General features: G+C 43.2%; 1 protein-coding gene across 7 annotated transcripts; it reads right to left on the bottom strand.

Annotated features, from left to right (window-relative positions):
• Positions 1–393: 393 nt before the first annotated feature.
• Positions 394–12,152, bottom strand: LOC124109500 (saoe class I histocompatibility antigen, A alpha chain). Of its 7 annotated transcripts, XR_006856981.2 has the most exons (9): positions 11,888–12,152; positions 11,332–11,601; positions 10,764–11,039; positions 9,816–10,091; positions 9,574–9,687; positions 3,242–3,341; positions 1,165–2,142; positions 984–1,029; positions 394–817 (listed from the first exon to the last, which is right to left on the bottom strand). XR_006856981.2 is itself a non-coding variant. In XM_046468166.2 (7 exons), exons 1-7 carry the CDS (start codon positions 11,949–11,951, stop codon positions 2,088–2,090), a joined length of 1,155 nt encoding a protein of 384 aa, XP_046324122.1. In that variant the 5' UTR covers positions 11,952–12,152; the 3' UTR covers positions 394–2,087. The 7 variants fall into 7 exon arrangements, 3 of the variants coding, with proteins under 3 accessions (XP_046324122.1, XP_046324123.1, XP_046324124.1); XM_046468166.2 differs by having other exon boundaries at positions 394–2,142; XR_006856984.2 differs by lacking the exons at positions 394–817; positions 984–1,029; positions 1,165–2,142 and adding an exon at positions 8,888–9,014 and having other exon boundaries at positions 3,261–3,341; positions 11,888–12,132.
• Positions 12,153–15,366: the final 3,214 nt, after the last annotated feature.

Raw genomic sequence — 15,366 nt, 5'->3', positions numbered from 1 at the left:
TAAACTAACGGGGGTAAAATGGAACTGGCTGGGGGCTAAAGCTGAAGCTAGAGGCTGTTGTCACCTCTGAATAAAGCATGTCTACTATCCTAACTACTTCTTGCATCTTCTTCTACCTGTTGGGATACTGAATCTGTTTCCTGAGTCTGAGCCCCTAACCAACAACCTGGCCACAGAAAGCCCTTCCTACCCATGGTCCTGGCAATTCCTGTATCCCTGTGATCACAGATTGTAGAAGTTTTACCAGAGGGGCAAAGAGAAAGGAGCAGGGATGATGACCAAAGTCCAGCATGGACTGAGCACTGACTGGGCACAGTCCCAAACACTCTCTGCTCCTCACAGTCTTCTGTCCCTACCTGCAACAGACTCAGCACAGCAAAAACAGGCTGTGAATGGTTCTCAGTGCTCCAATTTATTTCCTTCCTCAAATTTCAGGCATCTTTTTCTTTCATTAAGCAATCAACCCCTCATTTCAAATAACCCCAACTGTTTAAAAATCAATTTTATATTTAGATTCTTATTTTCTGTACAGAAATAAAAACTTGAAGATCAGTGTACTTGAGTCAGCGATGGAGTCCTCTAAGTCATACCTTTGTTGGAACAGGAAAGTTGACTGTGGAAAAGAACATAGGTCAGTATTGGGATGGGGTCTTGGTGGGTAGGGGTGCTCTGGTCTCCCCACCTTCTCACATTATGCCAACAAGGACACAGAGACATTTAGACACTTTGCAGGAAGAGAATCCAGGAGTTCTTAGAGTCACAAAGAGGAGGCTTGAACAAATCTTCTTTCAGTCCCAAACAAAGCAGCTGTCTCAGACTACAGAACAAAATAATCAAGAACAAATTCAGGTCAAGCGCTATTAGTGGCAACAGCTGAACAAAGCTTCACTCACTCAAAAGGGTCAAATTCAGAAAGTCCTGGAACCCAGTTTGGTCTTCTCTGTCCCATCCCCTCTCCAACATCAGGCCCTGCAGAGTCTCACCTTTATGCCATGAGAGACACATCAGAGCCCTGGAAACCGTCCCTCCCTGGAACAGAAAAACAACTAGATATATTCAGAGGGCAAAAGAGAACTGGCTGAAGGAAGAATTATGGGATGGGTGATATTCCACATGGACTTCTGCCTATGCAATCCTAAGGGTCATCCTTTTTGCCATACTTACTTGGAGCCTCAGCATAGCTCCTCCCTTTTTTCTACCTGTGAGAAGAAAACAATTTGTGAGAGGCCAGCAAGGAGGAGGGCCATGAAGGCCCTTTAGGAAGCCCCTAGTACTAACACTCAAAGGATGTTCCAGAACATGACTTCAGACCCAGGAAATGACTAGGAGGCATGGGGAAAGGAGATTACAGGCACTGAACCAACTGCTCTCCCAGAGGTTTGCCCTCAGCAGAGACCTTCCCTTCTGGCCTCTGACTGCTAGGAATCAGGCCCCCATCACAAAGATCATCAGGGTGCAAAATCTGTCTTTTATTTTTCATGTGCTTTATGATAGGATTTCAGCAAACAGCCCCAGGCTGTATAAACATGTATGTGTGGGTGGTACTTCCTATTAATGAGGCAGGACACACTTCTACCTGGGGCCTGAAATAAGAAAATTCAGACTCAGCTCCTCCTCTACCTGCTTCTTCCTCCACTTCATCACAACAACCACCACAACTCCAATGTCCACAGCTACAAAAAGAACCAGAACCAGGACAACAATGATTCCCTTGATGGAGACGGAGGGCTGAGGAGGTGGCTCTGTGAAGCCAACAGAGGGGAAGGTGAGGAGCTCTGACCCCCAGCTTTCAGCCCTGACCTACAAAGAGGCTCCAGAATGGCTCCTGCTTTTCATGAAAATAAGCTCTGTGCCCTCATCCCCTCCTGACCCCATCTCAGGGAGGGGTTCGGGCAACCCCTCATGCTGCACAAGATATGTGAATTTCTGCCCCCATCCTGAAGGCACCACCACAGCTGCCCACTTCTGGAAGCTTCCATCTCCTGCAGGCCTGGTCTCTACAGGCCCCATGTCCTGGGTCTGATCCTCCCCATCCTGCTGCCAGATCAGAGTGATATCCTTAGGGCAGAAACCCAGGGCCCAGCACTTCAGGGTGACAGCTCCTTCAGGGTTAGGGTGTGAGTCACATGTGTCTTTGGGGACCTGGGAAGAAGAATGACAAATTTTAGGTACTCTGAATTCTCTGTGGGTCACTCCAGCATCACTCAAGTGTCCAACCTGAGAATGAATAGGACAACTGGTATAGGGGAATGCCAAACCCCAACACTAAACAATACCTGCTCTGCTAAATCTGTATTTCCTGACCACCACTTGAAGCTGCATGTAGCCACATGCCTGTTACCACCAAATGAACATGAACAGAAGTGAAGTATCAACTTAACATTTCATAACTTACGAGGATAAACTACTTGTAAGTGCTACTACTTCCCATGCTGCTGTGCCTGAGTTTCAACTTGACCATGCAGATGAAGATAAAGAACCACAAAATGGAAGGAGCTACATCCTTAAATAACTGTGTGGAGTTGAACTTGCTTCCCATGTGAGACTTAAATAAGCCACAGTCTAAACCACAATATTTTGGGACCCCACGTTATAATTGCTTTGCCTGTGTGTTAACTGCAACAATAGACTTCTGAAGAAGCTGTTGAAAATTGATTTGATAAAACAGTTCTTATACCAACTCTTTGCTGGAATTTACTGTGTTTTGAATAGTAAAAGATATACTTATAAGCCAAATACAAACAAACCACAACAACAAACCCCCACATGCTAGCCTACACACAGGCAAAAGGAATAATCTATTTCTTAGAAAGTTGTAGAATCAGGGCAGGAAGCTCCGGGTATTTGAGGGGTTATAAAGGGTCCTGACTGGGTGGAGGAAGCTAAAAGACTGAGAATCACTGCAATCAGATCTCCAAAGACATTGGGTGTAGCACAGAGAACAAGGCCTGAGAGAGGTCATGATTCACAATCTGTTCCCAGAATCAAAGGGAACCGCTGATCGGTTATTTCAGGAATCTACTCTCTTTTTCACAGTCACAGATTCCCAATTGTCCTGAGAGAAGAAAAAGTGGGCCCTGAGGTGAGTCATTCTCTGCTACTGGATCTGAAAACCCAGGAGCATTCTATCTCCCCCCTGTTAGATAAAGAGACAGTATTCTAGCTAGGATCTAATTTTCCTCCCCTCCTGAGGAGACGCCCCACCCCACAGATGGGGAAATTGCCTTGTGGCAGCTCATACCTTTGCATCACAGTGTCTCCTTCCCATTCTCCAAGCTTCTCTGGAGCGACTCCACGCACTTGCCCTCCAGGTAGGCTTACCTTAGCTCTGCTGCATGCACCTTGGAAATTAGCATTATTCAGTTAGGTTGAATAAAATATGCTTTTGAATGGTACAATCCTATTCTTTATCTTTTTTAAAAATATTTTTATTTAATTGTAGATGGACACAATGACTTTATTTTATTTTATTGATTAATTTTTATGTGGTGCTGAGGATTGTACCCAGTGCCTCACACATGCTAGTTGAATGCTCTACCACTGAGCCAAGCCCCAGCCCCCTATTCCTGATTTTATGTTTGAGATCTTTCTTGCCTGTGTGTACAGGGACATGTGCACTAATGTTTATGGCAGAGTGGAATCAACCACTTTTACTTCCACAGGAAAGTACCACATGGTGGTATAATCATCAAAATTAAAACTTCTGCGATAAAGGGAATGACAGACAGCCTTGCAGAGGAGGGATAAGGCTTCTACATGTTATGTGCATCACAGAAACACACATGCAGCAGGAGGTCACTGCACAGGAAGGTTATAAACAGGCAGAATGAACTAACATTTGATTGGGGATGATACAAATATTGTAAAATTCTTTAAAGAAATGGAAGGGAACAGTTAACCCAAGACTCAGAATGGAGTTTCTATTTGGGGGATGAGACAAGGCAGCAGCTCAGGAGACTGCATAGTTTCTGTTTCTTGTGCCTGTGGTTATCACCCAGGTATTTACTTGATCTCATCTCCTTAAACTGGCATTTTCAAACTACAATTTGTGAACAATTCCTGATTAATTTTTCCATGAAAGGTAACAAAGCAACAAAGTTTATTGCAAGAATTGTTAGCAAGAATTATTCACGTTGGAATAAATCCACCACTGTATAGAATTGCTTTATAAAACATTAGAAGCACATCCTAATGGGGTTTTTGTTTTAGAATTACACTGGTGTCCAAATAGCCTCTACCATATTTCATTCAAAAACATAGTGAAGGACATTTAATTCATTATAGGAAGCCGACCAAATACCCAGTTTAAAAAAAAAAAAACAAAAACATTAGTCTCTGGATGCAAGCTAACAATTTCTGACTACCAACATTGTCATAATGATAGACTGAAGTATACACTTTAGACAATTCACAGTTTTCTTTTTTTAATTGATTTTATTACTTTTTAAATACATGACAACAGTGGGACAATTCACAGTTTTCTAACTGAAAAGCAATCTGTGTGTATTTTTGAAGATGACTTTTGAGTATAAAAATTGGCATGCTTAACAAAGTAAATGTGAAACTTCCTAGGAAAAACAAAGACACTTATCATTTAAAGGAACTATTGTGATTGCACCGAAGTCTTGGGTCTATGTCATCGCCTACCATACACCACTCTCAATAATATTGCAACTTATTGAAACGGAAGTTTTTTTTTTTTTTATTGAGAATTCACTTTAATGGTGAATAATACAATCATGATTTCAGATTTTTAAAATTTCTCAAAATTTATTTTATGACAGAGTATAGACTATCCCTATTAATTTTCTACTTGTCATTTTTGTGTGTGTGGTTCTCTATAAGTAACAAATAACAAACAGGTCAAGGTAGCTGGTAATGTTGTTAAGCCTTCAATATTATTATTCCTTCCAGCAAAGTGAGGGGGCTTAAAATCTCCAAATATGATTGTGGATTTGTCTTTATAGTTTTATTAATTTCTACTTCATGTATTTTGGAATTTTATTATTAGGTACATACATGTTTAGGATTGTTATACTTTCTTGAAGAAGTCACCTTATTATGGTTATGAAGTGTTCCCCTTTATCTCTGAAAACACTTTTTCTTGACATTTATTTTATATTAATAGCTCTTCTTCAGATTTCTTGTGCTTATTTTACCCTTCTTTTGCTTTTAACCTATTGGTGTATTAATATTTAAAGGATGACATATGAATAGAGCATATAGTTATTGTTTGCTTTTACACAGGTTGAACAATTATTACTCTTAATTACAACATCTGTATCATTTATATTTAGATTAATTATTGATATTGTTGGAGAAAAAAAGAACCCCTGCATGAAGATTAGTGAAAAATTGGGTAAATGATAGTTTTGATGTAATATTGTGGAAAATGGGTTGAATAGTCCTGCTATAGAGAGAAGATTGTTGGAAGGTTTTGTTTAAACTCTTCATTCTCTCATCTATCATATGGTACACAGCAACAGATTTATTTTAGTGTTTGTTAAAGTTTTTATTTTGCCAGTAAAAAATAATATATACACATATACATAAAGCCATTGGAGATATTTTGTAAACAAGTACGTATATTGCAAATGTTAAAATAATAATAATAATAAAGGAATATCTTAAAAAGAAAACAATAAAATATTCCAAGCCTTGGGCACATCATCCTTCCCTGGAAAGACAGCTTATTTGTATTAGGCCACAAGGCCATACAAGACAGTACAAATAAGGGCTGGGATTGTGACGCAGAGGAAAAGTGCTCACTTAGCATGAGTGAGGCTCTGAATTTGATCCTCAGCACCATATAAAAATTAAATAAGGGTATTGTGTCCACCTACAACTAAAGAATAATTTTTTTTAAAGAAAGAACTAATAAAATCATTCCCAGTACCTAGGCAAATAAAAAGTTCTTCAGATTGCTTGATGAGAAGATATTGCTACATTTAATTCCAGTTTTCCTGGTTTCTGGGTGGACTAGAAATCTACATCCCATTGAAACCACAACATTATTGCTCAGGCAAAAACAGATTCTGCTTGGATGTCACCTGTCCATAGTTTACAAAGGGTCTAACAGCTGGAAGGTAACTGACTTTTTTTCAATGAAATCTCCCAAAGCAACACCAAAACTGAAGTTTCAGTGGTTGAGTGCATGGCTCCAGGGCAGAAACATCACGAGGAAGGACATGGCAGAGGAAAACTTCTCCCCTCATGGCATCCAGAAAGCAGAGAGTGAGGAGCCACGGCCAAAATGTAATCCCCAAGGACACACCACCACTGGCCTACTTTCTCTAGTCAAGCACTACCCAGTGATTCACTCAAATTATTAATTCATCCAATGGATTTATCCACTCTTGAGATTATGTAATAATTTAATCATTTCACTTCTGAACATTCCTATATTGGATATCATGTTTCCAGTACATGAGTTTCTCAGGGGACATTTCAGATCCAAACCATAACCGTGAAATTGCCTTTTCTTTTCTGTATCATTCATTTCTAGTAGTTAGAACATTGGAAACTGTGCTTGTAGTAGTCAGGGTTCTACAGAGAATCAGAACTAACAGGATATGTATCTACATGTATTTCTGTCTATCTGTTGAAAGAGATCCCTTAAGAAATTGTCATATGCAATTTTGGAGGCAATGACTTGAAAATATTCAAGGTAGACTAGCAGGATGGAATCTCAGGAAGAGCTGATGTTACACTTCAGTCCAAAAACAATGATGAGAAAATACATCTTCTTTGGGGGAGCCAATCTTTTTCTTAAGGTCTTCTATTGATTAAGTGAAGCCCAACCACATTTTGAAAGGTGTCCTGCTTTACTCAAGACTACTGATTTAATGTGGATTTCATCTCAAAATGCCTTTACAACATCGAGATATGTTTGACAAATAACTGAGTATAGTGGCCCTAACCAATTTGACAAATAAAATTAACTATCACCAGTTCCCCCGTCATCAATTTGGCACACAGAAGAATCTCCCTAAATCACAATGTACATCTAAATAAAGAGAATAACAAATTATACTTCCACCTAATATGATAAGACTCTCTGCTTACAACTGAACTACACCCATGCTGTCCTCTCCTCCTCCCCTTGATAGACATACCAAAATTCAAAACACTAAGATATACACTTAACAATGCTTAATACTTTGATAAACAGTCAAAATTATTTATGTTATATATAAAAGGGTGAGATTCAAGAAAATAAGTATATGTGATTAATAAATACATACCACAAACATATTCATAATAAAATAAAGAAGATATGCAAATGAAAATTACAGTCCTCTCCTCTGAAAATGGTCATGTGTTGCTGCTGGTACTCATAACTATCTTCTTCCACCTCCCATTCCGTATTCCCTTCAATTCACCAAGTAGTTCAGCTGCCTGTGGCATTTCTCCTGCTGTGGTGATGCCAACCTTCATTCCTGAAGGGTCCTGGCCACGCTTAGTTCTGCCTGGGTTGGGCTGATGTAGTTTCCCATGGACATTAATCACAGGGGATGTAACACTAAGAGGCACCCTAAGGGAATCCTATATTCCAGACATTCTCTTCCTTCCCTCCATGGGGAGCAGCTGTCCCATGTCCCCCTGGCTGCCAGGATCCATCACTCAGACCCACCAGCTAACTCCACTCTTGGGCTCTTGACTCAAAGCAAGAAGAGCCCAACATGGCCAGTGACAGTTGTCCTTTCCAATTCAGTGAACTCATTGTTGTCTCTTGATGGAAGCATTTCTTCTGTGAAACTAAGATCTCCAGGCCAGCAGGGCATAAGGTCATGGGGACAGGAAGCACATACATTGCTAGTGGGTCACTGGGGGCCATAGTAAGAGTTGCCACACCCATTCCCATTTCTTGATTCCTGGACCCATGAATCCTGGCTGTGGGGGAAACAGTGCCACATGTCAGACACTAGTTCAGAGCACGTGCAGCCTCCTGAGGAACCTGGCCTCAGCCTGCAAGGTGTCTCCATGTAGCTGCCACTGTCATGAAGTCTTCAAAAGGCTACGGCACCCCTCATCAAGCCAGCTACCTCAGGAGGAGGGAGAACAAACATATATATAATCCTCCATAGAAACTAAGGGACAGGAAATACAAAGGATGAAGGGGGACAGCCTGATCTGGCCACAGGAAGCCATTGATGCCTAGGGTCTGGCTGACAGCAAAAGGCTCTGGTGATGTCTGTGTCCCAGTGATCACAAGTCCTGGTGGGACAACGTTCTCCCGAGTGACAAGGACAAGGGAATACAGAAGATGACCAAGCTAAAGAGGGACCACATGAAAGCCCAGCATGGCCTGAGCACTAACTGGATACAGCCCTGTCCACACTGGGCTCCTCACAGCCTTCTTCTGTCTTTAGCTGTCGCTGACTCAGGACAATGAAAACACATTCTAGAAGGTTCTCAGTATTTCCACTTATTTCCTCTCTCTAATTTGGAATTTTCTCTGTTTATTAACCAATCTATCCATTGGATCAAGATTTTGAAAAATATTTATATTCTGATTCTTATATTCAGGATGGAAGTAAGAAGTTGTGGCTCAGTGCACAGTGATGTTGAGAGAGGGAAGGAGTCATCCCAGCCTGAACTCTGCTAGAACAGAGAAAAGGTGAAAGGTGAGTGGGCAAGGGACAGTGCAGGACATGGGTCCTATGCACTGGTCTCACTTCTGCACATTATGCCAATAGGAATGTGGATGGCTTAATAATCCATGACAGAAAGGGACTCCAGGGTTCTTCTAGTCACAAAGGCTTGAAAAATCTTGTGTTGCTCAGTCCCACACAAGGCAGCTGTCTCTGCTATGGAACAAAAGTGTGATGAACAGAATCAGGGCAGTTGCTTTAAGTGGCAACATTCTGAAGAACCCAGCACTCACCCAAGATCCAAGAGAATTCCCACAACCTTCTCCATTCTCCTCTATCACACCTTCTACCATTTGAAGCCCTCCAGAGTCTCAACTTTATGGAGCTACAGAATATTGGAGTGCCAGGCACTGACGTTGACTGGGTCAGAAAAACAATAAGACAGAGTCAAAATCCAAAAGATATGTGAAGAATGAATAAATTATGGGGCAGATGAGGGACCCCCCCCCCTTGTTCTCCCATCTACACTACTCCAAGGGTCTCAGGGACAACACCCTCTGAACAGTTATGGAATAGCTCTCTTCTTTTCTACCTATGAGAAGAAAACAGGGAGGAGGCAGAGCTATGAGGGCTTGAGGATTCCCCTAGGCCTGGATCCCAGGGAAGAATCCTGAACTGTAACTGGAAACCTTAGAAAGGATCAAGAGGCATGAGGATAGGAGATGCCCAGGCACTTAACCAACCACTCTCCTGGAGGTCTGTATCCAGCAGGGACCTACCCCTTTGCCCTCTGAATGCTGGGATCAGGTCCCCACCATGACAATCATAATGGTGATCATTTTGTCCTTTATTTTCCTTGTGCTTTACAATAGAGTGAGTGTCAGCAAGTGTGTATGGATGATGCTTCCCATTAATGAGGCAGAGCTCACTTCTACCAGGGGCCTAGACCAGGTACACCCAGAACCCTTGACTTCCCTACCTGCATTCCGCCACCACCTCATAACAGCCACCGCAGCTCCAGTGACCACAACTACAAAAAGAACCAGGCCAGCAACAATTCCCATGACAGGGATGATGGACACAGCAGGTGACTCTGGGAAGGGAAGGTAAGGTAGGTGAGGGACCCTGACCCCTGGCTCTCAGCCCTGACCCTACTGAGGGTTTTCAGAAGGGCTCCTGCTTTTCCTGCCAACAGGCTCTGTGCCCTCAACCCCTCCTTACCCCATCTCAGGGTGAGGGGTTCAGGCAGCCCCTCATGTTGCACATGGCATGTGTATCTCTGCTCTTCCCCAGCAGGCACCACCACAGCTGCCCACTTCTGGAAGGTTCCATCCCCTGCAGGCCTGGTCTCCACAAGCTCCATGTTCTGAATCTGGTCCTCCCCATCCCTCTGCCAAGTCAGGGTGATCTCCTTAGGGTAGAATCCCAAGGCCCAGCACCTCAGGGTGACATCTCCTTCAGGGCTGAAGTGACGGGTCACATGTGTCTTTGGAGACTCTGAAGGGAAGAATTAGAAAAATAAGACATTTTGGGGCTGGGGCTGTAGCTCACTGGTAGAGTGCTTGCCTAGCACATGTGATGCACTGGGTTCGATCCTCAGCACCACATAAAAATAAATACATAAAATAAAGGTATTGTGTCCATCTACAACTAAAAATATTTTTTTAATAAGACATTTTACATTACCTCTCATGGCCACTGAACCAGTGCTCATGTGACCATACTAAGTCAGACAGGACAATGGAAGTGAGGAAGGAAAGCAAAACCCAAGCACCAGCCTGGACTCAAGCTTCTGAGATAATCTCTGTTTCCTTGGAAAGTTGTAGAATCAGACTACCAAGGGAAAGATGCCCCAGGTCTCTAAGAGGAACTTCAGGTTCTGACCTGAATGGAGGCCCAGAGACTCACAAAACCTGGAGTCAAACCTCAAACAATTTGAATGTGGAGCTGAGAACAAGGCCTGAGAAAGTCATCTTGTGGTACCCAAGGCTGCTGTCAGGGTCAAAGCAATGTGCTCTTAAGTTTGTTCAGAGATCTTCTCCCCCCCCCCCCCATTCCAAGACAGACTTGATACCTTAATTGTCTTGAGAGGAGGGAAGGTCCTCTGGTATTCTGTTAGCGATTTCATTTTTGTCCAAACTATGTCGGGCCCCCCTCATCCCCTGGTACCTGTGTGCAGCAACTTGTCCTTCCCTTTCTCCAGGAATCTGCGGAGCCACTCCAGGCACTCCTCCTGCAGGTAGGCCCTGTAGTGCTCTGCATCTCCTGAATCCTCCCATTTGCGCTGGGTGATCTGAGCAGCCTTGTTCCATGAGGTCCAAGAGCGCAGGTTCTCATTCAGGGAGATGTAATCCGCACCATCATAGGCAAACTCTTCATGTCCATGAAGAAGGCTTCCATTTGGCCCAAGGTCACAGCCAGAAATCCACTGGAAGGTGTGAGAGCCTGCCCCGCCCCGGAAGTCAGATTAGCTTTACTCCAGCTTTTACCTCTGGTGCTTAACTCTGCCAGCGCAACCAGGAGCCAGGGGGACAGGGTGGATGGGTCTAAGGCTTTTTCTGCCTAAATGGAAAATGAAACCCCAGGGAATACCCGCGGGGTCTGAGTCAAGAGGCCAAGTGGTGTCCGGGTGGTCTGGAAATGAGACACAGTCTCTGAGACTGCGGTGGACCTTAGCTCCTACAAAAGAGGTGGGCGGGGGCATTTGTCCCCTACCACCCGGTCCCGGGTCACTCACCGTCCTCGCTCTGGTTGAGGTAGCGGAGGGTGGAGCGCAGGTTCCAGCGCAATTTCTGCTGGTGGGCCTCGGCGATCTTGGTTTGCGCTTCCCAAAATGCTAGTGTCTCATACTCCATCCACTGCGCGCGCGGCTCCACCCTCGGATTCAGGGCGTCGCTGTGGAAGCGCAGGAACAGAGTGTCGTCCACATAGCCCACCGAGGTGTAAAAAGCCTCTTCGTGGCCAGGTCGGGAAACGGCAGTGTGGAAATAACGCAGGGAGTGGGACCCTGAGGACAGAGAGCAGCTAAGACCCAGTGCGAGCTCCTCCAGACCGGGGTCCCTGGTTGATCGGCCGGTGATGGGAAGAGGGGACGCGGGGACTCGTGAGACCAAAAGGGGGCAGAAGGACCGATGGTCGGTAATTTAGGTCAGGACAGGACGAACCCGAGATGGAGGAAAAGTTCAGGCTTCACAAGGTAGAAATGCCGCTTCCCTGAATCTGCGACCCCGCCGGGCGGTCGGTCCCCTAGATCCTACCCACAGAGGCTGTTTCCCGTGGGACCCCGTACTCACTCGCCCAGATTTGAGTCAGGGTTAGAGGCCCCCAAAGCAGCAAGAACAGGGTTCTGAACTCCATGACTCACACCCCATAGACGGGAAAATCCGAGTTCCTGCGGGTGTATGCAGCTTTTGTTACCAGGAATCGCGGCGAGGACTCTGATTGGCTTCTCTAGGAACCACTGGTGTGACAGGGAGAACTGTGGGCGCGTCAGGAGTCACCAGGCAGAAAAACCTGACTCAGGTTGAGAGATGAGCAAGTGAAGTTCCTGGGAGGTGGGGAATCCCCAGAATTTGGCTTCCTCCCCACACCAGCTATAGCTAGGTATTTGTTAAAAATCTATAAAACATACCGAAATCTGAGAATTCTACACCTTTAAAATTCTTTGCTGGGCTTCACATCCTCACCTCCTGTTTCTACAGCCCTGCTTTCCAGACTCTCTCATTCCTCAGGCCCTGGTCTCCCCTCAGTCTCCACCAACCCTTCACTCTTGAATTAGGGCACTAAAACTGCGCCCTCACTCACCTCCCATGACTACTCTCCCACCTCTGTGAGCCATCCTGCAAATGTGAGTCAGGTTGTGCCATTTCTTCATTTAAAATGCTCCAGTGGCTCCATCTCATTCTGGACAAACCTCTAAAATGTAAGGCCCACACATAGGCTTAGGGCTGTTTTAATTACAGTTGTATCCCCAGAATATAGAGCCATGCCTGGTTCATAGTGGACACTAAGATAATAGATGTTCAATGAAAGAATGACAAATCGGATTGTATTAAAGTTTAAAAGCATCAATGAAATAATAAAATAAAAAACAGAAAACCAAACATTAGGAAAGATATCCTGCTCACTGAAGCTTATCTTTTTTTTAGAGAGAGAGAAAGAAGAGAGAGAAGAGAGAGAGAGAGAGAGAGAGAGAGAGAGAGAGAGAGAGAGAGAGAGAATTTTTTAATATTCATTTTTCGGTGGACACAACATCTTTATTTTATTTTACTTTTTTATGTGGTGCTGAGGATCGAACAAAGCACCCCGCGCATGCCAGGCGAGCATGTTACCGCTTGAGCAACATCCCCAACCCAAGAAGCCTATCTTTGATAGATTAACTGCACACTAAAGTTAGCTAGGGATGCACAAAACTCCCTCATCAAACAATCCCTCGTCTCAAATTATGGGGGGAAAAAAATCACACCTGGAAGAGTAGTTGCCCGAAACACTGACCACAAATATCAGATACAAGTCATTTCAGCTAACGTTTATATTTTCCTTAGATCCACTGGACTGCAACTGTTAACAAAATAAAAGAGATTACATGTGAAAGAGATAAGATATATGGAGCCCACATTCCAGAAGAGGCTATTTTTCAAAACATTGAAAAATTGAGGCACCTATCTGGGTCCTACATGTCCTCCCTTCAAAAATCATATAAAAGACTCTCTCTTAGGGAAAGTAGAAGGCAAAAGCCAACCATCTTCTAACAATGCCAGCTTGTTCCTAATAACGCTCTTTCTTTCACTATCATTCTGCCTCTTGAATCATGGACTCCATGAGGTGGCAGTGAACTAAACCATCTTGTATAGTTACAAGCAGAGGTTGTTATCATTACGGTCAATCCCTGGTATCAAAAATAAATTAATTAAAAAATGAAAAACAAATGTATCTCAAATTCTCAGCAATAATCATCAAAAAGCTTCAGCATTGGGCTGGGGATGTGGCTCAAGCGGTAGTGCACTCGCCTGGCATGCCTGCGGCCCGGGTTAGATCCTCAGCACCACACACAAAGATGTTGTGTCCGCCGAAAACGAAAAAAAAAAAAAAAAAAAAAATTTCTCTCTCTCTCTCTTTCTCTCTCTCTAAATAAATAAATAAATAAATAATAAAATAAAATAAAAGCTTCAACATCAAGAACCAAAAAAATGAAAATATATTATTTAAACATCATATTTCAGTGAGCATATTCAAATTTTTCCTCAAAGTTCTAAGCATTGGGTGCATTCAAAGTGCCCTTTAACAGTGCTAACTAGTTACCTGTGAACATACATATTATACTAAGATGCATAATAGTATTTTCTTGAAACTGATTAACATAAATTTTAAAAGGCAATTAAGTTTTCAGCCCCAGGATACCAGATTCAAAGAATATCCTTCTTAGCAAAGATGTTACTTCATGCAAGGAGTGTACATGACAGTTCACAAGTTCATTTTAGTGTAGTGTTTTGTGCTTATTAATTGCACAGTGAAGCCTTGGTATTGGTTTCCTGTTTCCGTCTAACAAATTACCACAGAGTAGCTTCAAATTTTACTTGCTCACAAATAAAAGCAAATTTTTATTTGCTTACAAATAAAAGCAAATTTTATTTGCTCAAAATTTATTTGCTCACAGTTCACAAGGTGAAAAGTCCAAGCGTGTTCAGGATTTCATCAGGCTGTGATGGGGTCCTCCACTGAGCTCATAGCTGTTGGCAGCTGTTGGCAGAATTCTGTTACTTGCACTTTTAGAGATCAGTGCTCCATTTCCTGCCCCAGCTGCTGTGGTACCCAGCATTCCTTGCTATATGGCCACTCCATTCTCAAACCCTCCCTTCTCATTGGGAAGCCTCCCTCACTCTGAATCCCTCTGCTCTTGGAATCTCCTTGCTCTACACAAAGCCAGTCCAGTGAAGGGCTGCTCTGATTAGGGCAGGATCACCAGGTTACTCACTCTGACTTTAATTTAACTAATTTCAAACTTAAGTATGTCTGTAAAATCCCTTCTCAGTACTACCTAGATGCCTGTTTGAATAACTGGGAAATACTGAATAAGCCTAAAAGTGCACATAATCCCCAACCCCAATAAAGACTCAATTCTCCCAAGTTTCTGCTCTTGCCTGCTCTAGCTCTTAAAGATCACTGGCCACAGAAGTCTTTTATAGATTAACCATACTCTAAAGTTAGCTAGAGATGCACAAATCTCCCTTACCAAATACTTCCTAGTCCCAAGTTGTGAGAGAAATTCAAAAGTGGAAGAGTACTTGCCAGAAATAGTGATCACAACAAAAATCAGATACAAGTCATTTCAATATTTTCCTTTGCTCGCTTTAGGCCCTTTAGATCCACTGGACTGCAACTCTCATCAACCTACATGAAAGAGGTAAGATATATACAGCCCACATTCCAGAAGAGGCTATTTTTCAAAACACTGAAAAACTGAGGCACCTCTCTATCTGGGTCCTGCACATCTTCCCTTGAAAAGTCATATAAAAGATTCTTAAGGAAAAGGGTAAGATGATCATTGAAGGCAAAAAGCCAGCTTGTTCCTAGTAACACCCTTTGTTTCTCTGTCACTCTGCCTCTTGGATCATTGACTCCATAAGGTGGCAGTGAACTAAACCTCCTTGTGCACTTACTAGAAGCGGTTGTTATCATAGGGCATCTTAGATTCTGCCTAGCATGGCCTGGGGCTTCATTTTGTGTTTAACTGGATCACAGTCAGAAATCAAAATTCAAATAAGTAGAATGT

The sequence above is a fragment of the Marmota monax genome, unplaced genomic scaffold (assembly GCF_021218885.2).
Source record: "Marmota monax isolate L192 unplaced genomic scaffold, Marmota_monax_Labrador192_F-V1.1 WCK01_AAM20220418_F8-fsc01291, whole genome shotgun sequence".
In the NCBI taxonomy this organism is placed as follows: domain Eukaryota; kingdom Metazoa; phylum Chordata; class Mammalia; order Rodentia; family Sciuridae; genus Marmota; species Marmota monax.
The sequence above is the reverse complement of the archived record's forward strand: the minus strand, read 5'-3'. Positions and strand labels throughout refer to the sequence as shown.